Here is a 25,161-nt window from a genome sequence, read left to right as displayed (position 1 = left end):
ATATAAAAATAGAGTGAGAAGTGTATTTTGAAGGGTGAGATAGAGTGAGAAGTCTATTTTAAAGGGTGAGTGGAGAAAAAGATTTATCTTACATACACCACCAGATTTATGTGAAGAGGATTTAATTAAAAATCATTCAAAAGAAGAATTATACAGGAAGAATACATGCACATTTTGTGAAGAAGAAAACAAGGAAAATCAATTATAGTTAGAGCAGAATTCTGAGTATAGCAGAAGACTTATGAATGTATAATAAGCAGATTTGTGAAAGGGAGAACATGCAAATTTGAAGAAAAGTATACGAGAGTGATGCAATGATGTTCATGTGAATTTAAGCAGACTTGAGCAGCTTTAAGAGACATATTTGGGTAGATTTTTTGTGAATGAAAAATAATCAGATTTGTGGAGAGAAATATTGTCCATCATCCGTTGTAGAAGCAACATTCATAAGGAGGAAATTTGTTTGAAAATTGGTGCTTCCTAAAGAAGAGATTGGTGTCTCTTGCTAAGTTGGTGCTTAGCTGTGGGTGTCGATGCCTCCAATAGGTCGGTGCCTACGAATCGTAAGGATTGGTGTTTCCAATAGGTTGGTGCCTACGGAGTTTGTAAAAGAGGGATTTATAAAAGTAATATTTTGTTGTGGTTTTCTCCTATAAGGGTTTCGATGTAAATCGTGTGTTCTTCTTGTTATTGATATTGTGCAATTGAAGTTATTGTGATTGTTAAGTTGAAAAAATAAAAGATTGTTCACTTGGACGACACATTTCCATAGCACAAGCTTGCACACTCCCTTGTCCTGCAGGTTCAACTTCTTGTCACCTGCTTGTCCAAACCCATTGATCTTCTACTCATTGGCGTGCACTCACCTTGTCTACACTCCTTTCTGTCATCTCCCATACATCATGTAGTGAGGAAACTTGAAAATTTTAAAAACACAAACAATAACAGGTAAAATATTTTCGTAACAAGAGTCCCCCACACACACGTCATCTCTGCCTCCATCACTTTCCCTTGATACACTGGCCTCCATTCTAATTTCTAAGCTTTCCAACTATCCAAACCATAGTAGCATTAATCATTTGGGAAATTAATCGGCAAAATAAAAAAATAAGACTTTTTGAAAAAATCGGATATTTAAAAAAATGTAAAAAATTACAGAAAAAGAGCGAAAAACTACTTTTTTTTTGAATTTTTAAGGGCATTTCCATAGCATAGAGATATTGTAACCAAATAAAATAGAGACTTCAACATATGAATTGTAGAAAATAGATTTTCATTGTTTATATCCATGTACAATAATATTAAATTCATACAAATACTTTAAATTTAATTATACAATATTTCTCTATTTATATTTAGTATTTACTTATCCATTTCAAATCAACTTAATTCTCTCTCCCCCACACATATGTATTAAGATATATTACTCTAATATTACTGAAATTGCTAATTTAATCAGTAATATTAAATAAATTACTGTAATATTTAACAAATTGAAGTATATTACAGTGATATTACAATAATATAAAATAAATTACAGCATATTACAGTAATATTATTGTAATAATTTATCTTAAAAGATTAAATTACTGATTTAATATTTTAAGATAAACTATTGTAATATAATGTAACTTATTTAATATTATTGTAAATTTATTTAATATTGTAAGATATATTAAAATCAGTAATCTATTTTAAAATATATTGCAATTTAATAAATAACAATATATTAAATAAATTACTGATTTTAAATAATTTATATTAAAAAAAATAACTTTACTATTTTTTTTAAATTATTAAATAATTATAATAAAATAAATTATAAATAAATTTAAATCAGTAATACATGTTAAAATATATTACAATTTACAAAATTACAATATATTAAAGAAATTAATGATACTAAATAATCTATATTAAAAAATTAAACTTTCTATTAAAAATTTCTTAAATTATTAAATAATTATAATATAATAAATAACATATTATGATCGGACAAAAAATTTGAGAACATTAGGAAAAATAAAAAAATCTATACATTCAAAAAAATGCATTCACGTACAAACATTCAGAAAAAATTTCAATAATTCCACCCGTTTCCATCGACTGGGGAGGAGTTCGCCCATCTGTTCATTCCCAACCCGTTGAATGGTTCGTATCCGATGGAATTGAAGGTGCTGGATTGGAGCCGTTCACTCGCACTCATTCCCGTCGAGTCGCGGAATCAATCGATTCCCTCTCGTGTCTTCCCCTTGCGGCGCTGCTCACTGGTGTGCCCTCACATTCAACTTGATCTGCTTTTTGCTGCTGGAATGCATTTTAACCCATGCAAGCGACCTCATCTTCAAAACTTTCGCAGCATTTTTTTTTGGGTTTTTGAGCGTTTTAGATTTTCCTAGCAAATCGGATTTTAATCAGGTTTTAACAACGATTTTTTTGGCGATTTCAACGAAAAAATCGTTGACCGGGGTTGACCAATTTCAGCCGATTTTGGGGGGGAAAAAATCGAGCATCTCCCCGACTCCTGATTAATCGTGTACAATCGCGATTTTTTGCAAATGTTTGCTTCTTGGATCCAAACCATTACAAAAAAGTGCCAAAACCTCAAAATCTTGGTAAATGTGCCTTCATCGACCCAATTCTTCAAAAATTGAAATAATCAATACTTTGGGTACTTTCAGTCCAAATTGTGCAAATGCCAACAGCGCTTCAACGTTCTCAAAATGAAACAAATTGCATACACCATGTTTTTCTGTCCTTACCATCCTTTCTTGCCAAATCACCCTTTTCATCTTTCATTTGTCAATTTTCTCCATTTCCTAAGTGTTATGTCACACTCAGTGCACTTTTTGTCCTTTTTGATGTTTTCACCCTTTTTACCAAAAATGCAAAACTGCTCTAAACTTCTCTGCTTTTCCACTTTTCCTTGTTGACCACATACACTCTTTTTCACATAAGTTTTGCATTCAAGCTCTATTTTTCATCCCACTTGAAGCCTTGGAAAAATTGTAATGTCCCCTACTAGGAGGCTGCCAATTCCAGTAACTTAATAATAGTTCTACTCTGATCTGATCGATGATCATCTCACTGGATGCTTTTGACTCCTTTCCTTTATATCTCTCAATGTGAGGGTGACGTCACGCCTCTTCATTATGGATGCCCTTAGGCAAAAGACACACCCTTTCACCATTAGCACCCTTTGAAAGAGTGCAACTCTTTGTTACTTCTGCCCTTTGAAAGGGACACAACCTTTCACAATCAGATCTGCACTTATTATTTCAATCAGATTTACACTTCTGATTCCCGAATTATCCCCTTCTCAAAATGAGGTTCTCTTCTCCCTTTTATATCCCATGTTTGAGGGAGTCACAACTTTTCTTCCATGTCTTTTGACCATTCATTAACTTAATTAAATTTTAATTATATTTAATTATACTATTTTATATTTTTATTTTTATTTTATTTTTATTCTTTTCTAGTTTAAGATAATTATTATTTATTATTGAATTCTATTCCAAAGTGGGGACATCACAAAAATCCTTTTAGGCTATAAAATGGAAGTTCTGGATTTGTTTTGGGTTAATATGACAAGTAGTATTTTGTAAAAATGTTTTATACATCAGGATATTTATGTCTCGAGATTATTTAGGTTCTCCTATGTCCCATGTATGTGTCATAGCCCCCAAACAGCACCACTGTTACACCCTATTTTTTGTAAATGGGGATAACACCCAAGCTGCTCCTTTTTAAATCAATTAATGGCCCTTTAAAGTTTTGGGTCTATATTTTTCTAACATGGGCATGTAATAACATTTTGTACATGGCTTCATTATGTCTGAGCCACCTAGATGGAATCACCTTTCATTTGTTGTCATTTTTAAATTCATCCACCATGCAACCTTATTTCAAAGGAAGGCATATGATATTGGCTATGGTTTATACATTTGATCTGGCACCAGTGAGACTTCATAGTACATAATCTTCATCAACTTTGTAGCCCCAATGGATAAGAAATTAGTTTGGCATTCTACTTTACTGGTTGATCTTCATGTATTGTAAAGCAACTTAGTGGTCTTATCATCATGATATTTGATCAAGTGTGTCCAGAATGAATGAAGAAATTTTAATGACGTCCATGAGACCCAGCAGTCTAAGGGGCCAAGAACCAAAATTAGCCCATATTCAAGTTCCTTTCCATGTTGTTTCTTCTGTTATAAATCTTGAGTAAGAAACTTCCTGTTTTGTGAAGCCTTGTCTCTTCAAAAAGTTTGCTAAAACCATCCACCTTTAACTCCTCCTCAAACTGATTGCGAAGATCCTCATATGCTGCACACTCCTTGATGAAATGCCATTCTGTTTCCACCTCTCCCTTGTTGCAAAAAGTGCACGTCCTCTCTTCCCACTCTTCTTTGGGCACCTTCCACCTGCCAGTCTCACATCTCAAATGATGAGAACCAATCCTCAACTGAGCACTAGATTGTGTAATTCTAGTCCACAAAGAGGGTCCTCCTTAAGTTATATCTTTGCACATGTTAAGATTTATTTAATTAAAAAATTATTAAAGTGTGCATAGATATCTTTAGCATGGACCAAGATGTGCAAAAAAAATTGTAGTTTGCAAGTGAGGTTGTGATTGGAAGAGTATGAAATTTTCCATACAACAATTTTCACAACATAATATAATGCAAAAGTGAAATTATTAGAATTAGGAAGAGTGTCAGTTTTTTGCAATAAGTTTTGTCAAAATAAGACACAAGATTTTAGAAGTGGGAAGCTTTCTCCAGGAGCTTATGTTTGGAAGTTCCTATAAAAAACCAACAGATTGTTTTCCTCTTAGATTATGCAATTGTGTTTGTAATTTTCTTACCAATGTTCATGGAATGCAATTTTAAAATAATGGAATTCAATGGTGCTCATAAATAGATGTCGTAATCCTTTATTCTTAGAAAATATGATTTTCAGCTTGTCAAATAGAACTTAGTGACACCCAGTAAGATAGATTCCTCTTCATGTCATGTTTTATTGCTCTATTGTGCTTTGTGTGTTATTTTTAGTACTTTCAGATTGAATAAAACTCAGAAAATTAAAATAAGGTTAATTAACTTATTGTTTTCCAGACTTAAGCATAATAAAGGAAATGAAATGCAAAAGACAAAACACAGTTACCCTGGGAAAACCTCCTAGGAGGAAAAACCCAGCCAAAGGATCCTCAAACCTGATTATGATTTTGAATTCAACTGAACATTACATATGATCTAAAGCCTCTTATGAAGTTCGCTGTATGGTCTCCAGCTTCTTATGAAGTTTGCTGCCCTTAATTTGGGATCTGCAGATGTCTAATGGAGTTCGCTGTCTCCTATTGATGATCTGAAGTTCGCTGCCTTTAATTAGGGATCTGCAGATGTCTGATGGAGTTCGCTGTCTCCTATTGAGGATCTGCTGCTAACTAATGGAGTTTGCTGTCTACTGCTGCTATCTAGAGTAGTTCGCTGTTTGCCCGATGCCTTAATATAAAGTTCGCTTTTCACTGAATATAATTTTCATCTGCTTGAGTTGAGTGATAATAATGAGAAGCAAATGTCACATTTATAGGAGACTTATTTCCTTTTAACATGTCAGCCTTCTTGTATTTAAACATTATTAATTATATTAATTATATTAATTCCTTTTAACTGAATTGGATAGGGTCGGCCCTATCAAGGAGGCGTGATGTGTTTAAGTGTAGCGTGGGAGCCTTTTTAGGTGGGAGCCGAGGTGTATTGGGCCTGTCCCTATATGATGGAGACAAATTCCAATGTTGCCCAAGGCAATTGGAATCCGCCAGCCCTAATTACAAACAACACTCCCTCTTAATTAGGGAATAGAATCATAATCATAATCTTCCAGCTTGCACACAAGCATAGACTGGATCCACCTTGCATTGCTCACAGAGGGTGGAGAGGATCCTTTTCTACCATCTTACATTGCCCGCAGAGGATGGTTAATAAATACACTTCTCCCTGAGAAGTTTACAATACCACCTTACATTGCCCGCAGAGGGTGGCTAACATTTACAACACCATCTTACATTGCCCGCAGAGGATGGTTAAGAATTATACTTCTCCCTGAGAAGTTTACACTACCACCTTACATTGCCCACAGAGGGTGGATTTATACAATACAAAGTATCACTGAACTTGAGACTCCCTCTCAATCGGAGTTTCATTTTCTACAATACCGAGTCTATCCCTGAAGTACACAAACTTCACTTTGGATAGAGGCTTGGTAAGGATATCTGCAACTTGCTCATCAGTGCTGACGTATTTCAACTGAATGGCACCCCTTTGCATCATATCCCGAATGAAATGATAATGGGTTTCCACATGTTTTGACCTGTCATGAAACACTGGATTGATAGACATTTTAATACAACTCTGGTTATCACAGTGAATAACTGTAGGGTCCCATGGCTGACCAAATAGTCCAGCAAGAAGCTTACGAAGCCACACTGCTTCTCTGGATGCTACACTTGCTGCAATATACTCAACTTCAACAGTACTCAATGCCACTGAGGATTGTTTTCTGCAGGCCCAAGAGATCACTGCAGAACCCAAGCTGAAACAAATACCGAAGGTGTTTTTCCTGTCTTTGACGCTTCCAGCCCAGTCTGCATCAAAATAACCTTCCAAGGTTATTGGAGTGTTACGTGGATACTTCAGCCCAAAGCCAACTGTGCCCCGCAAGTATCTTAGAATATGCTTGGCTGCAACAAGGTGAACATGCTTGGGCAAACTCATGAACTGACCGAGGGCATTCACAGCAAAACATATGTTTGGTCTAGTGTTAACTAGATATATTAGTGATCCAATCAACTGTCGATACTCGAATGGATCTGCAAATTCAGAGTTAGCTGCAGAAACACTTAACTTCTTTAAGTTAGATTCCATAGGAGTAGACATTGGTTTACAATCCATCATTCTAAATCTTTTCAAAATGTCAATAGTATACTTCCCTTGACTTAGAAAGATTTCATTAGATCTTTGCCATACTTCTAGACCTAGAAAATAATGCATTAGACCTAAATCTTTCATTTCAAATTCTGAAGCTAATTCTTTCTTGCATCTAATAATAAGTTCATCTTTACCAGTCAAAAATAAGTCATCCACATAAAGAACTAGAATTAGCATTTCATCATTGGCTACTTTAAAGTAAATGTTAGGGTCAGCATCATTTTTACAAAAGCCTAGACTTAGCAAATATTTATCGATTCTTTCATACCAAGCACGAGGAGCTTGTTTAAGACCATACAGAGCTTTCTTTAACCTGCACACATGGGTTAATCTATCCTGAATCTCATATCCCTCAGGTTGCTCAATATAGACTTCTTCCTCAATGACACCATTGAGAAAGGCAGTCTTAACATCCATCTGATGTAGTTTCCAACCCTTAGAAGCAGCAATAGCAATTATTGTTCTAATGGAAGTATATCTAGCAACAGGAGCGAATGTTTCTTCATAGTCTATACCTTCCTTTTGGGAAAAACCACGCGCTACAAATCTAGCCTTATATTTTTCAATACTACCATCAGCATTATGTTTAATTTTAAATAACCATTTAGAGGAAACAACAGACTTACCTTTGGGTCTGGGCACAAGGTCCCATACATCATTCTTGATGATTGACTGATATTCTTCATCCATAGCAAGCTTCCAGGTATGATGACTTAAGGCTTCTTCAACATTGCAAGGTTTAGTTTCAATGAGATTACACATTAAAGAAACATAGTTGGAAAATACCTGAGGTCTCTTAGTTTCACGGAAGGTGCCACTTGGAGCAGCAAATCTTTCAGCTTCTTGAATGGTGTTTCTTACCCAAAGTGGTCTTTTCTTGGTAACGACAATGTCACTAGGAATATCAGTGGGATTCATGGGTTTTGGAGGATCATCATGATCATCTTGAGGTGGAGGTTCAACTTGCTCACTCTGAATCTCAGGGTTAGTATCAACGTTCATATTTTGATTATCATTAGATTCATCAATAACACAAGAACCTTTCGATTTCTTAAACACAATGTCTTCTTCAAATTTAACATCCCTACTTACCTCAACATACCTTTGACCTGGGATGTAAATCCTGAATGCTTTGGAGGATTCACTGTATCCGACTAGCATGCCTTTCTTTTCGGAGGGTTCCAACTTTGATCGCTTTTCCTTGGGCACATGAACATAGACGGGACTTCCAAAGATCCTGAGGTGACTAATATCTGGTTTGAATCCCGTGAAGGCTTCTTCCGGGGTCATGTTCTTTAGAGCACGATGAGGACATCTGTTCTGGATATATACTGCTGTTCTAGAAGCCTCAGCCCATAGGAAGGTCTACAAGTCTTGATTGTGAATCATAGCCTTTGCAGCCTCCACAATGGTCCTATTCTTTCTTTCAGCAACACCATTTTGTTGAGGATTGTATGGAACACAAAACTCCCTCTTAATTCTTGACTCAACACAAAAATCATGAAAGCTACCGGAGGTGTACTCACCTCCATTGTCAGATCTTAAACATTTGATTCTTTTACCAAAGAGGTTTTCAGTTAATGCTTTAAACTCCTTAAATTTACTGAAGACTTCATCAGATTCTTTAGATTTCAAGAAGTAGATCCAAGTTTTCCTAGAGAAATCATCTATGAAGATTACATAATAAAGGAATCCACTAGGAGATGCTATAGACATAGGACCACATAAATCAAAGTGAACAAGTTCTAGTTTGTTTTTAGCTCTATTTTCACTTTTATGAAATGGACTTTTAACATTCTTACCAATAGCACAACTTTTACAAGTGTTATCATGAATTTGACTGAGTTTAGGCATACCTTTGACTAACCTTTCAAGGGATGGAAGGGCTTGATAATGCAAATGTCCAAGTCTTCTATGCCATAACTCACATGATTCTGGGGCCTCATTAATGAGGGCTTGAATAGGGTTAGTAGAGAGCTTATAAAGACTATCATATCTATGACCAATTATACGAGCAGATTCAAAACTATCTTTCTTAGACCAAGCAAGAACTTTTCCTTCAAAAAATGCAATTTGATAACCTTTATCTTCTAGAGCAGAAATGGAAATTAGGTTTCTTTTAATTCCAAGAACAAACAATATATCACTAAGATGCAAGGAAATACCAGAATCTAATTTTAGAGAAGTAGAGCCAGAACCTCTTACCGAATAACGAGCGTCATCACCAATTACTACGTGAAGGCCGGTATCCTTTTCTACTAGGCCTGAAAGATGATCGCAGTAACCTGTGATGTGTCTGGAGGCACCACTGTCAATCAACCATGTATTGCTATCTGAGGGAACGCTACTAGATAGAGCGGAGATGAATAAGAAGTCATCATTTTGTTCTGAGACTTCATTTAGGTTTGCTTCACTTTGGTTAGGGTTAAACTGACATTCCTTAGCATAATGACCGAATTTGTCACATCTAAAACATCGCACACACGAGGTATCTCTTGGTTTCTTCCAAGGGTGTTGGGAACTAAAGGATCTGGAATCCCTATTTCTTCTAGGATAAGGTTGCTTCCAATTTCCCCTTTTCTTGCATTGAGCTGCAAGCATGTGATGTTCATCTACATGGGGGCTCTTGGATTGACTCCTTGTGAAGAGGCGAGACTCTTCTTGGATGCAATCATTCTTAAGGCGATCAAGAGTAGGTAACTCCGACCGACCACTTACGGTTTGGATAAATGACTCCCAAGAGTGATGTAGACCATTAAGGGCAATCATGACAAGGTCTTTATCTTCCATGTTATGGCCAATTAAACCTAGCTGATTCTTTAGTTCTGAACTTTTTATGAAATAGAAAATAACAGAATCTTCTTTAGCCATTTTGATATTAAGACGTTGTTGTCTTAACATAATTGCCCTACTAAAATTGTTAACTTCATATGTACCTTGTAGGTGGCTGAACATTTCCCTTGCAGTGGTGAATGAGGCAATAGAGGTGACGAGGTGGTCTTTGACTGAATCAATGAGAATCTTCCTGGCCTTGATAGCATCCCTTTTGAATTGTTTCAACTCAGCTGCATCCGAAGGCTCAGTTAGCTCTTTCGCTTCAATAAATTGGAGAAGATCTTCTTCCTCAAGAGCCAACTTGATTCGAACTTTCCATGCAGTAAAATTTAGATTCCCATCAAGCCTATCTTCAACTTTCAGCCCCATTGACCTGATCTGCAAAAGCTACAGCAATCTGGAAATAAAGGTGTACTGAATTTTAAATCTGAAGATTGATCTAACCAATTAGCTCTGATACCATGTTATTTTTAGTACTTTCAGATTGAATAAAACTCAGAAAATTAGAATAAGGTTAATTAACTTATTGTTTTCCAGACTTGAGCATAATAAAGGAAATGAAATGCAAAAGACAAAACACAGTTACCCTGGGAAAACCTCCTAGGAGGAAAAACCCAGCCAAAGGATCCTCAGATCTGATTATGATTTTGAATTCAACTGAACATTACATATGGTCTACAGCCTCTTATGAAGTTTGCTGTATGGTCTCCAGCTTCTTATGAAGTTTGCTGCCCTTAATTTGGGATCTGCAGATGTCTAATGGAGTTCGCTGTCTCCTATTGATGATCTGAAGTTCACTGCCTTTAATTAGGGATCTGCAGATGTCTGATGAAGTTCGCTGTCTCCTATTGAGGATCTGCTGCTAACTAATGGAGTTTGCTGTCTACTGCTGCCATCTAGAGTAGTTCGCTGTTTGCCAGATGCCTTAATATAAAGTTTGCTTTTCACTGAATATAATTTTCATCTGCTTGAGTTGAGTGATAATAATGAGAAGCAAATGTCACATTTATAGGAGACTTATTTCCTTTTAACATGTCGGCCTTCTTGTATTTAAACATTATTAATTATATTAATTATATTAATTCCTTTTAATTGAATTGGATAGGGTCGGCCCTATCAAGGAGGCGTGATGTGTTTAAGTGTAGCGTGGGAGCCTTTTTAGGTGGGAGCCGAGGTGTATTGGGCCTATCCATATATGATGGAGGCGGATTCCAATGTTGCCCAAGGCAATTGGAATCCGCCACCAACCCTAATTACAAACAACATTGTGATGCTAAGGTTTGAATGGAGAAGCATTATATCACTTACATGTGCTAGATCTGGGGAAATTTTGTGTTTCCATGAGATTTCAGCCAAGCTTTGTATCACCTACATTTATTCCAATTTCCACCCAAAACTTCTCTCGTTTTCTTTTCTCCCCTTCTTTTCTTTTAATTTTCCCACTCCTCTTGTGCTTTAAGGTGAATAGTACACAAAATACAAATAAATTACAAATCCCCAACCATAAGAAGGAATTGCCCCTCTAAAGCGAGAGAAATCACCTTGCCCTTGGTGATATTCCCACATAACTAACTGAATTTTTTATTGTCCATTGGGCAAGTCATTCATACTTTTGCAATGGAATGAAGCAACAAATTAGAATGTTAATAAATGCCTAGCATGAATTTACTACACAATGAGAGATTATATCACAAGCGAATGGTGTATAACAAGAATACATTATGTTAGGCACCTAGGAGTATGATATTGTAATATATGTAGGGAAGTGGTACTTGTAGGTAGATGAGTGTTATATTGAGCAGTGCTTAGGCAAGAAAGTCAAATGTGAAGATTATTGTATGTGTTGGGATTTCAATATATTGATATAGTGTCGAGTGGGTTCTTCCATAGGGAGTGTATATGGTGTTTCCCTACTTCAAAGGTTTATTATATTTTCAAGATTTCAAATCTCTCTTCTATTATCTAGAATATTTCTCTAAGTTACTGATTCGGGTATAGGTACGGGTGCAGATTTGGGTATGGATTCGACAAACAAAAAATTTCTTGGGTACGAGTACAGGTACATCCATACATATATATATATATATATATATATATATATATATATTTTAATTTTATATATATATATATACATATACATATATGTATATACATATACATACATATATATATATATATATATATATATATATATATATATATATATATGTTTTGATACATTTCATGCATCATAAGGAGCGAAATTAAGGTTTAGATGTTAAAAAAATATTAAAAATGGTGTTTTTTAATTTTTTTTGTGTTTTTATGACCCGTGGGCCTTGTTTTTGGGAACCCACAGGGACTTGGTTCTCTCGGGTCCGCCCAGGTGGTTGGGTTCTTTGTAGGACCCACAGAGAACCCAACCACCTGGGCAGGACCCGGGTGGAACCCAGGGAGAACCCGGAGAGAACGAGGACCGGACAAGAACCAAGACCCGGACCCAACCCATTTTGCCAAGAACCGGTATCTTAGGTATTTCTATGAATTTACGTAGACTCGTAACATCTAATATTGCAGCTTTGATTTGGGCAAAGTGTAAGTCTGATTTTTTCCAAAGAAGCCACCTATATTACAGAAGGTCATGCACCTCACATAAGTCTCCAATTAAAACAATATCAGATTTGTTGCAAAACAAAATCATGTCTTTCCAAAAAGTTGTCAACTTGGGAATTTAGAGCAGCATTGAGGGAGATATGATGATGTAAATTTGACCCTGCGATTGTGATTTTTGATACTTTTTTCTGCACAAAATTAGGGCAGAATTTTTGCAGGTCATTAGTCTCATATCGGTATTCAATTAAAATGATATTGGATTCATTGGACAGAGAGTTTCGCAAGCTTTCTGAAAAATGGTCATTATTAATATTTGGAGCCATATTGAGGAAGATATGACCATTTTAAGTTGATCCTGTGATGATTGTTTTCTTCAAAGCAAAACTAATGCAATATTTTTATGTTTTACAAGCTCGGTGAGCAAATTAAATTTTATTTTTTGTAAATGGAGGAAAAAAATTAGATGTCTTTCTACATTGTTTTATTTTCACATCTATGGTAGAAATATAATCATTCTTTAGATGCTTCTGGATTCGATTGTGTAAAAAAAAAAAAATATCATCAAAGTTTCGAATCACACTCCATGATTTTCTTTTTAAAACTCTTGCTTTCATGCAAATCTTTCCATTTGATGGAAGTGTTACTGCCATAGTGATGGTTCCAATTCAAAAAGGCTCACTATCAACATAAATTATGGAACATGATGCTTCTTAGCATCTTGTGAGGTGCAATTTTTTCATGGTCTTTTTTGTCATAAAATCAATTATTCTTGGCACAAAATGGAACAAGTTTTTGAGATATATGGACCTCAAATGAAGCAATAGTTGATAAATCATGAAAGTAAGGAGGATGAATAATAAGTAGAAAGTAAGGCATATAATCAGAAAGAGGATGACACCATTATTAATGACAAAGATGAAAAGGAGATGAAGGATAAGAGTACATAAAGTTTAGCTCCAAGGAAAAAAAGTTCAATATTTCAATTTCATGGATGCATTTGAACAAAAAAGATCATTGTATGTGTAAAACCTAGTAGCAGGTATAACTTCGACAACCTTGATCAAGAAACAACTGGTTCAAACAAAGAATAGTGCGGAGACTAAGATTAAGGGCAAACATGTTTCATATTTTTTGAAGATTTAAAGCTGATCACTAACAAATATGTTGTGCATTCAAACCTTTATGCTTTAGATATGGCTGGGTTGAATCTTGTTCTTGAATATCCTTAGTTAAACACTTTGGGAACAAGGAATATTAATGTGCAAAAGAAGTTCATGAAGCCTTGGTGTAGGAAGAAAATGGTAACTTGCCTAGATATACACATAATTTGAAGAAAAGCTGTGTAGCCAGTAAACACATCTCCGACCCCTGAGGCACGTCTTGAAGACCGAGACACATCTCTAGTACTGGAACCTTTTTTGGTGCTGATTTAGGAGGTGCACAAGCCATACAGGTGATCATACAGTGCCTTGGCAACTATTAATTGTCATTTAATGTTGATTGCCATCATTAGAGAGGTTTGTCGCACCATTTTGAGTAGTTTGACAAGCATCCATACCACTTCACTGTTGTTTCCAGACATTTTCAGTTCCAAATCTGCTATATTGGTGCCCTGCCAGTCTGCACAGCCTTCCACACAAGTGTATTCCAGTTTGGAGGTGACCGTACAAGTCTGATTTCACTACCAGCAGTGGCCTACAGTCTGTACAACTGCTGTACAATTACTTTTGAACAGCTTGTGAATGAATTTGATTGTGTAATTCTGAAATTTGATGTTGCAGCCCTACATAAAAGCATTTGTACTTATTGTCATTGAATAAATATCAGACTGGAATTATATGATGATGTTTGCAGCAGAATAAATCCATTTGAATTTCTATGTTATAATTCCATTAGTAGTTCATCACCCCCAGCAACCTTTCCTTCCATCCAAATCCAATTTGTCCTATCCTGTCCTGTCATCAGTTGAGTCCCTCCCCTCCTCTCTCTACTCCCCCTCCCCCTCCCCCTCCTACGCTCAACCTCTTGGATCAGTTGAGGATCCCACGCTTCCGTGAGGTGAACAATTATCCCATGCCAGATTCCTCATGCTGCTTGATGATCTAGTTGCTTACTAGTCCCAGTGGCCCTGTCTCCGCTTGAGGGTGTAGAAGGATCAAGAGAGTTTCCCAGTCCCCTCATGACCCTGACCGCTACCAGCTGTAAGAATTATGGTTATAATGGGGGTGATGAAGAGAAAAGGTTCCTTCCGTGGGGCTCCCTCTCCGAAAGAACCCGGATAACCAGCTATATCCTCCCACCCACCCCTGGCAACAAGACCATTGAGCTCTATAATGAATAGGGAGGAACATCATAAATATTGAATTAGAGGATTTGATTCAAGTATCTTCAGTCACTTACATTTCGTGATCAGTATTGCCATTAGTTTCCAGTTTTCTGTTTCAGTTTTGCATTTTGTTCAAAAATACAAATAAATCAGGGAAGTACAAACACTGTAACTTGCCCACATTACATGGATCTTCGTCACTATCCTTCCTTTGAGCTAAGAATATGCGACTATAGCCCAGACCTTAAAATTGTTATATAAACGTGTGGACTAACATAAACAATAGTTCAATTAAGATCCATTAAGGCTTTTAATTGAAACTTCAACCTTATTTATCCTATTCTGTGAATAATAAAGCATGCCTCAATTGATATATTTTACAAGTAAGTCAATAATAAGGCCTACATGGTTAATAGTTTCGTGGATCCCAGATAAGTGTTTAATTATAGACATGGATGATGATTTAACAGTAGTTTCCTTACCAATAGATTATACAAGTTTCATAATTCAAGTCCTCTTGGAATGTGTAAATTTGTCACCCATTCATATTTGATTGCCAAATTGACTATAGTTCAAGACCTCCTTATTTGTGGTACAAAACACTGTAAGGATGTGTATAGAACAAATGTCAATTCAGAGAGCCTTGTAGAGAGCTTGGAGAACTCATTGCCCTAATTTTTGAACAACGACTTGAAAAGTCTAATTGATAAAGCATCACTTCCAGATGCAAGGTATTTCTTGACTTCCGTTGATTACATTTGGTGCAAAAGAAAATTTTCAGTCATTTCCTAAGCTACAAAGATGAAGTATTAGATTACAGAGAATTTAAGGCACTTGTTGAAATAGAAAATGGAAAACATATTAAGATGCTTAAGATAGGGAATGTATGTGAAAAATAAATGTTACATTTTTTGTCAGCCCCATGAGTGTTGAAAGATAGTTTAGTATCCCTTATGAACCTCAACAAAATGAGGTTAGTTAAAAGAAAGAATAGGACACTAGCAAAAATTTCTACCTAAATGTTGCATTCTAGAAACATAATTTTTAAGTTTTGGGCTAAAAGCCTAAAACTGTCAACATTGAGCCCATATTGTGAATAAAGGTCCTCCTAATGCTGTTACTAATGTCTACACTGTTGAGCATGGAATTGTAAAAGTCAACAGTGAAACACTTCAAAGCCTATGGTTGTACTGGTTAAGCTTACATTATAGGAAAAAGAAGAAATAAATTAAGAAGAGAACTAGGAGGCTCATCTTATTGGTTATAATGAAAAATCTAAGACCTAAATGTTATCTCAAAACTAAGAAGATTGCTTGGTCTTCTGTAAAAACCTCTACTAATTGCACAAATAACCAAGGTTACCAGGAGACGGGGACACTTGGAGACTCCGGAGACTGATACCAGTACTGGTATGACTAATTTTCAAAAATAGGAGACGAGGGTACTTGGAGACGCCAATTTTTTTTAAATATAATTTACTAATTTCCAATACATATTATTACAGAGAACTTTGAAAACAAAAACACAAAAACAGTAAAGTTTAACATAAACTTTAAAATTGAACAAAAATTGAAATTAAAATTGCTTATATTGCTGATACCATAGCCAGTCTAAATTGTTTAGTGAAAGTAAGGTAATATAGATGTTGAGCAAACTCAATATTGTTGGCTAAATAGTAAAGGCAATTTCTCTTTAAACTATTACAATGATAAGAAATCAGTCCTCTCAAAAAGTCTACACTATCAATAGATCCAATCACTATAACTTTGCATGGATTTTTGTCTTCCTGCGAACAGTTTCCTTATTAGTCATTTCCCTACGACTTTGCTTTGCTGCAAGCTTATCTTATTGGTTTGCTTTACTTTTTTGCCTTTTTACTACATTTTGCCCTAAGTTTTCGAGGAGACATCATTTTTTGGTTGGGAGACTTCGGAGATGGCAGGAGACGGCAGCCAAAAGCACCTTATGCATCAAGAAGTTTCCAAAGACATCTCCAGTACCAGTACAGGTCTCCAGGGGTAGGAAATGGGTCTCTTGGTAACTATGCAAATAACAGACCAAAAAAAGAAACTCCGACAACAATTTATTCTTTTATTATATTTTTAATAAGTTTCTGATAACATACATTCAAAGGGAAGTCAACCAATCTTATAAAACTTGTTGGATGCTCCCAACTTACAAACGTTATACTAACTGACATGTACTGCTTTTGAGGGTTTCTGTCCCCAAGATGAAATGTTCACATCTGGAGAGTCATCTCCAAAGTGCCCAACTGCTGTATCAATGCCAAAAACACTGAAACGAGAGTTGAATATTTCTTAATTTTCCAAAGGTGCCTTGTCTTTTTCCTTATGCTCTTTTTTCTAGACCCAACTCTTGGTGATCCTCAATCATGGAAAGTCAATCCACACTTAATTGAGCAGTCCTTTCCTCAATCTCACCACTTAATTGCGCAATCATTTCCTCAATTTCAGCACATAATTGAGCAGATCTCCTCAATCAATGGTAGTGCCTAAACAGTTGTATGTCAAAGCCACTCTTCAACCAATGCAGAACCAAACAGTTAACTGACCACCTTATCCCAGTCCACTGCAGACTTAACAATCTCGCAACACACCCATCTTATTTCAATCCTAACTAGCAGAAACTACATGTGTGCCTATCTATGCTACTTCAATGCTAACAGCCTACTCTGTCAAAATAAGTACATTAGAAATCTGCCCTTACCAAAATTGCTTGCTCACAAGCAATAGAATGCTGAATGATCCAAAATCTCTGGTCTTTCCCAAGAATATCCTTTGCACATAGATTCCTCCAATGGACAATATCCCAAAACATTATACAAGAGCAAGTATTTTGGACTTGAGAGAAAGGAGCTCCTAGCCATTTTCCATGCATTATACCCATCATTTTTTCACTACCACTGGAATGCTTCCCATTATGACTTGGCACTTAAAACCCACATTCAAGTGCAGTACCGCAAAGCAATTTACACAAGGAAGTATTGAATGAGACAACTTCTCGATAATCTACCATAATTGACGGATCATTAGTATGTTGTGGACAATGTAAATTAATCAAGTTACAAATACATTCTTGCTCCTTGAAGTGATCAAGCAAAACCTTCCAATCATTTGATGTGGCTCATGTGATTGTTGGTAATTGTTGCCATTGATGACTAGGATTGATGTCAACCCTTTGTGTTGTGGAGGACATTGAAGATTGTAGTGCAGTCATGGTGTTGTCTATTGGTGTCAACCCTCTACTGATGGAAGTGTACGTTGCTGATGTGTTTTGGTATGTGCAATGGAGACTGTTGTAATTTGCGGTTAGTGTAGTTGGTACCTTGTTGTGGATGTCCACCTTCTTGGTGTTGATATCTACATTCAGTATCTTGTGATGATGTTGTTGATGTGTTGATAGCAAAGATGGTATCATGATATCATATTTAGATGAGGATTAGAAGCATTTAGTTGAGGATTAAAAGTATTGAGATGAGGATTAGAAGCAATAAGTTGATATTAGAAGTATTAAGATGAGGATTAAAAGCATGATGATGAAGTGATGTTTTCTGGATGGTCTTGTGCTTACTACAAACTGATGTAGTATCCTATTTTTGTTGCTCCCGAGTGAGCAAATGTTGTTTCAAAATGCTCTGGTTTCCGAAAAATTGATTATGTCTGGAAGAATGCTCCACATTTGAAGCTTTGGCTTTGTAGTTCTGGATTTAATGTCTATGCTCTGTGGATGTTGCACTCCTATCTTATCAGGTCCCTCATGTTGCAGCTGATGTTTCTGGTTAAGGCAATATGTTGGCAGTTTGATGACTAGTCGGAGAATGCTCTGCATTATTGTTTCTGGTGTCGCATCTTGGAGGACATGCTTATAAAGTATGTGCAGTGTCTCAATTCAGATTTCAGATGATGAATTGTTCCGAAAGTATGTTTGTGATGTTCTATTTCATGACTATGTTTCTTGGCCTTTCGAGTATGAAGAATTTTGTATCTATTTTGGCTGTGCCAGCTTGTTTTGCTTTGCCAGCATGGAAGAAGCGTTTGGAAGTGTTGTTGGATGGTTAAGGGATGTCTCAATGTGGTCCGCATGATGTTGGTTGATCTCCTTGGTACCGCATTGTGTTTGGTGTTGGTTTTCAGGGTTATTTGTAGTAAGGGGGATTACTTGACTTTGTAAGTGCCCTCTTTTGTCCTAGGCCGCAATGGTCCTATTAGGATGGCCTCCTTATGAGCCTAACCCCCCATCTCTTACTCCTCAGGCCTTCTCCCACAAGAGGGATTTCAAACAAGTAAATCTATCCTATATTCTTTCATAGAAATATATACTTAAACATTATTGATTAAGAAAAGCAACATGTATAGCAGATATATATGTAATTAATTCAAATATTATAAACATTATTTATACCCAAGAATATAGGGGGATAATGATAATCTGATAGAGTTAGAGGACTGCTGCAATCTAGTTCAGTCTGATGTCTCTTCCTTCCAAGGGATGTTCACCAATCAGCTGTTTTGCAATCTTCCACTTCTTCAATCTGATACTATTGTCTGATTTTATATTGCTGCTGCTATGAAATTATTATTTATTGATGCTTCCATGATTTTCCTTGATTCATATCATATGTAAATTTACTCGTTTGAGGCTGCTAGCCATGAATCAGATTTCTATTTATATGTATTCTATTACCAGAGTCCAATTCAAGTATTTATTTTTTATTCAGGTCTGATTGTTTATTGACTCTTTCTGGGATGCCCTTCACCAAATGAATAAATCCTCCTTTTATATCCTCCACAGTGGAATGAAAAGATACAACCCTGTTTATCATCATAAACTTTTTCCAAGGAGGTGTTCCTTCAATAAGTCACACCTTTTCAGATGATAAATAATTCTTAAACAAATCATGCTTACTTATCTTTGTCATCATATGGATCATATTGAATCTATCATCTATATATTGTAATGAATCAGAAGTCAGCATGATATGAATCAGATTTTTGAAAACGGATCATTACTTGTTTATCTTTCATTACTTATCATTGTTTTAATAGTCACTACCCTTGCATTGTAATGATCACTGCTAGCGCTGCTTATTTAATAGTTGTTTGTTTTGAAAAACATAGGATGAACTCTCAATGATCGTTGGTTTTGTATAAACATTAATCTTTTTGTCACTAATTGCTATAATCAATGTCATTAAATCAGTCTTAATATACTATCGTATGAGCCTTTGTAATTGCTGTGTATAAATCGTTCTAAGCATCAGCATTGGTTAGATGGCTAACATCCCATAGGATAGAGTCGACACCTTTCCTTCTTTTGGCTTGGTCGGATTGAGAATGTAGAAAATTGTGAAGCCTGAAAATAAGACAATTTTCTTTGTTCAAGTGTTCCTTAATTTAATCAACGAGTATAAATAAAAGACCATTTCATTTGCAAGAGAGAGGAGTGGTGTGGATCAAAGTGGAGTGTGGAAGATGTGAATGTGAAGCAGTAAGAGTGTGTGGTGAAAGTATTGGAGCTAAATTGCCTAATGGTTGCTTGAGGCAGCGAGTCAAGAGTAGCTACATTCAAGGGAGATTGTTGAATGCAGTGGTCTTAAAGGCTTATTCACTGTAGCTCAAATATTCATGTATCTTACTCGAAGATAGTGTGTCTCCCTAGCAAGTTCTTTGCATCTTGCCCTAGGGCAGTGAACCTCAGCTTGCAAGTCCTTCCAGGAGCAGAGAGCTTCCTTGGGCAATGAGCCCCAAAACAAATTATAATACTATTCATATAGTGTGAGTTGACTCTCACCATGGTTTTTCACATCTTGAGTTTTCCACATAAATCTGGTGTTCTCTTGTGCATGTGTGTTCATTGGTTCATCTTTCATTGTTGTTGATCAGATTAAGGTTTAAAGTTGAATTTGAACTATGGTATAAAATGTTAAGATTTATGATATTGCTATCAGGATTCAACTGTGTAGTTTTTGAGTCAAACTCATTGACCCATGTTTCATGAGTAGTGGTTTACAAGAACCCATCTCTCATGACAATGAATGGTCCACTTAACACTCATTGCATCTAGGTGATGCTCACAAAAGTGAAGCATTGGGCCTTCCCAGGAGGTCACCCATCCTAGTACTACTCCAACTCAAGCACGCTTAACCACGAAATTTCCTCCAAGGTTAATCCCACTTAGCTTGCAACTCCATTTGCAAAGCCTTCAACAAGTGTTGTGCCTTATGGACCATTCATTATAGAGCCCCCTTAGCTCACCAATTGTTAAGTAGGAGATAATTTCCACAACAAGTCATATTATGATATTGCTATCAGGATTCGACTGCGTAGTTTTCGAGTCAAACTCATTGACCCATGTTTCAAGTTTGATTCACCCCACACCCGCACCCCGCCCCCTCCCCCTCCCCTCAGTCTTGGGGTGTGTTCAACAGTGACGTCATTTCCACATAGATACAGTCTACTGCATGTTTTAGATGTAGAAAAATACAACCTATTATGATATGCCAAATGCATAGGTTCAAGCTCAGCAATCTACTCCTCTATTGCCTATTGTTGTTCTGAATTTCAGATTCTATACCTAAACAAGTTGCAAGATTGCTCATACTAGTGTCTGCATCTTCATCTGCTTATTCCTCTGGCTCATGCTTGATGATCTGCTCTTTTGTAGCTTATTGTAGCTCTAGGTCCAATCTTTCTTCTTTCTGCAAAAACATGGACCTAACAAGTTTTGGAATGGAAGTTGAACTTTCTCCTCTTTGTGATGTTCTAGCTTCAACTGAATTTTGCAATGCTACTCAAAAGCTGTAACCCTCATTCCAACAACTTGACCATTATTTTGGCTCCTGCCATGCTTAATAGCACCTCTATCACTTTGTCTTGAAGAAATTTGATCTTTCCTCTTTTGTCATGGATCTTCAACTTCTATCCATTTTCCACAGGATGGCAAGATGTTAGCTCCGATTCCACCATAAAAACCCATACTAATTACACAAATAACAGACATAAAAAACCTACAGCAACAGTTATACTCTTTTTATATTTTTTATAATTTTTTGCTAACAACATTCATTCAAAGGGAAATCTACCAATCCAATACAACTTGTTGGGTACTCCCAACTTACAAACTCTAAGCTAACTGATATGTACTGCTTTTGAGGGTTTCAATCCCCATGATGATAGGTTCACACCTAAAGGGTTTCATCCGCAAAGCACCCAGCTGCTGTAGCAAGGTCACAAATACTGAAGTGAGAGTTGAATGTCTCATAATTTTCCAAAGGTACCTTCTCTTCTGCCTTATGCAATATTTTATAGACCCATCTCTCAGTGATCCTCAATCATGGGAAGTTGGCTCACACTTAACTGAGCAGTCCTTTCCTCAATTTTGTGCAGCACATAACTGAGCCGTTTTCCTCAATTGATGATAGTTTCTAAGCAGCCAACTGTTAAATCCAATCCTCAATAAATGCAGAAACCAAACAGTTAACTGAACGCTTTACCCCAGTCCACTGCAGACCTAACAATCGGACAACACACCCATCTCATTTCAGTCCTAACTATCTAACAGAAATTACAAACACGCCCATCAATGATACTTCTATGCTGACAGACCACCCTGTCCAAACGGGGACATTGCATCTGCAATACATATTTGTGGAAGATGTGTCTCATCCAGAATAGTCTTATTCCTCCCTTTGCTCCTCTCCTTTTCTCTTCAGCTTTGGTGGTTCTGGATATAATTCTGATACATCTTATGATGTAGTTGTCGCTTGTCTCAGATGTTATACAAGTAAGGCTGCAATTCTTCTATGGGATCGAGTAACACTGAGCTTGCTTTGCTAGTGCCAATGTGGGTGTTCCAGACTCTCCTAGGAATTGCAGACAAATGGCCTAACATGCTCTGCTTCATTACAAAAGGCATTGAATACCAATAAAAATGATGCTGATTAACCTTCTCGTGATTTGTTTTAAAAGTAAGACTCGTGGGAAAGAACTTATAGCATGAAAATAGACTGAAACATATAAGACTTGTTTAGAAAAACTAAGAGCACAAAGATAGAGTGAAATGAATCACTAGTAAGCTGGAAAGGTGCCTTTTGAAAATGATCAGTTGAAAACATTGAATGACCAACAAATTTAGGAAGACTTCTTTGAGAAGACAATACTCTTCTTCTAGATATCCAGGTGCATTTTAACGTATAAGTGGGATATATAAATAAGCTAAGGGAATAAGGAAAGAAACCCCTTGGTAAATCTGTGCATCAAAATTCATTAATTTTAACATTTTTTTAAGAAATATGAAACTTACCAATACCGCACCTTCTGTAACAGCATGCCTTGTTCGCTCCCGCTCTTCATAGGATTCCTCTTCTTGGGACTTTTCATTGTCAACCTTTCGTTTTCCTCCAGACCAAGACCAATCTTGTTCCACAGGTTCATTTGGCCTCGGAGGAGGAACTTTAAGAACTGAAGGGCCCCCATTGTATCCATGCCTGCTTAAAGCTTCATAGTCTATGATAGGTTTTTTCCTCTCTACTTCAAGTTTTCCTGAAACGTCAAACAACATCCTTCCTATTTTCAGACAGCTCAAAAACTAACAAAACCAAAATTTGGATAACATACACTTATTTGACACATTCTCACAATAGCCCTCAACAACAAATGTGATTCTCTACTACATTTATTGCCTGAATGAAATCAAGAATTTTGCAACAAATGAGGCAATAGATAGATAAGAGACTTTCCTACTACATTTCAACATAATCAAACAAGCTCTTCAAAAACATTATGAATGCCTTTTTTCTTGAATCTGCATCCAAACAAATATAACAAACTTGCATAGAAGTTGCAGAAGTGACTTGCATCTGTTTGTCGATTTATATGATTAATGTCAAATCACATTAAGTCACTCCAATTTTGTGTTTAAGTTAATCCCTTGCAGCAATTATGTTGCACCAAGTAAATGTAATCTTAGATTTCCATCACAACCTTGCATACGAAGTGAATGATATTCAGTTAGCAAGGCTTCAAAATTTAATATTTATCAATTAGGAAAGGTTTCATGAAAACAATGCTGATAGTAGATTGCTTTAAGTCTGACAAAATCAGAGAGAAAAGGGATGAGAAAAAAGAAAGAAAGCAACCGCAAGATAAATTCACTTTTTGGGTCTACAGAGTTGGGATGTACTGTTCCAGGTAAAAAATATCTTCATTGCTATAAAACCACCCATAATTCATCTTAAATGTGTTCAAGCTTGAGGTATATCGATAACTGGGTATATTCCACCATAACACAGGTTTACAAATCTAAAGAATTTGATCAGAGCTTCTGCACATCACTTACAAGATGGCCCATAACTTCACCCAAGATCTATCAGGCAGGAAAAAAGAAATCGTTTTTTGGAAAAAAATCCATAATTGATTAAATAAGAGGATTGACTGGAAATTACAGGAACATTAAAATCTAGCTTATCTATAACATCCAAGGAAATGTACTAAATGACACGAAACATACCAGCGGTACAATCTCCACCTAGAGTTGATTGGTTGCTTGCTTTTTTAGTAGTGTCCTTCTTTGATGTTTGTTCATCCTCCTCTGAATCAGAACTCGAAGAATCGTCACTGGAAAGGGAAGAGATAGGATCCATAGCATTCCAGGGTCGTGCTTCCCTCATGGTGAATCAACCCAAAATAACTGAAGCTTTCCACACTACTCAACAGAAAACATGGCTGAATTTAATCAGACGTTCAAGCAGCGTAGACTTTGTTATAAAAATTGAACCGGTGCGTAAGCAGGGTTCCCTGTCGACTATAAGCAGTACCAAAGTACCAGTTCAACACCCATTAAACTCTGGGCCCAGAAAATCATACCTAACCCTAATCAACAGGCAAATAACTTGAGCCAAAAATAACGAAAATAAGTACGTATATCCTATCATAATTGCAGAATTACACAGTAACTGGAATGCTTATAATCGATCAGGCGCTGATTTGTAGAATTACAATAGAATCAAAAAACCTTCGTCGAGAGGGGGGAAATCCTTACCTTGTGACTTCAAATTGGAGTGTACAAATTGTTCTAAACCTTAAAGCAGCCTAAATGCTTTGAGCAATATATTCTAATAAATTTGACAAGTTTACATTGTATGATATCAGGGTTCAACTGTGTAGTATCCCTCTACTAACTTTGTTTTTATTTATTGTTTATTGTGTTTTAAATTGTAATTATTTTGCAATTTAAAATTTTATAATAGAAATATATTACAATTTTTAATAATTTTATTTATGTATATAGTGAAATATTAGAATCAAAGAAACATGATTGAAATGGTAAAAATCTATTATTTCAAAAAGCTCAAGAAAATAGAAATATATTGCAATTTCAAACAAAGTTCTAATTAAAAAT

At 36.1% G+C, this 25,161-nt stretch overlaps 1 protein-coding gene across 3 annotated transcripts in view; it reads right to left on the bottom strand.

Annotated features, from left to right (window-relative positions):
• The window catches only part of LOC131044480 (uncharacterized), a 41,916-nt gene extending 16,979 nt beyond the window's left edge, over positions 1-24,937 (bottom strand). Inside the window, exons 1-3 of one of the 3 annotated variants that reach the window (XM_057977807.2) lie at positions 24,802-24,937; positions 24,271-24,564; positions 23,065-23,303 (exon numbers count right to left, since the gene is read on the bottom strand). In XM_057977807.2, coding sequence (XP_057833790.2) covers positions 23,065-23,303; positions 24,271-24,430 — 399 coding nt within the window. In that variant the 5' untranslated portion in view covers positions 24,431-24,564; positions 24,802-24,937. Of the gene's footprint in view, positions 1-23,064; positions 23,304-24,270; positions 24,633-24,801 lie in introns of all 3 variants that reach the window. The other 2 variants (XM_057977805.2, XM_057977806.2) reach the window with 2 other exon arrangements.
• Positions 24,938-25,161: the final 224 nt, after the last annotated feature.

Source organism: Cryptomeria japonica, chromosome 10 (assembly GCF_030272615.1).
Source record: "Cryptomeria japonica chromosome 10, Sugi_1.0, whole genome shotgun sequence".
Classification (NCBI taxonomy): Eukaryota; Viridiplantae; Streptophyta; class Pinopsida; order Cupressales; family Cupressaceae; genus Cryptomeria; species Cryptomeria japonica.
The sequence above is the reverse complement of the archived record's forward strand: the minus strand, read 5'-3'. Positions and strand labels throughout refer to the sequence as shown.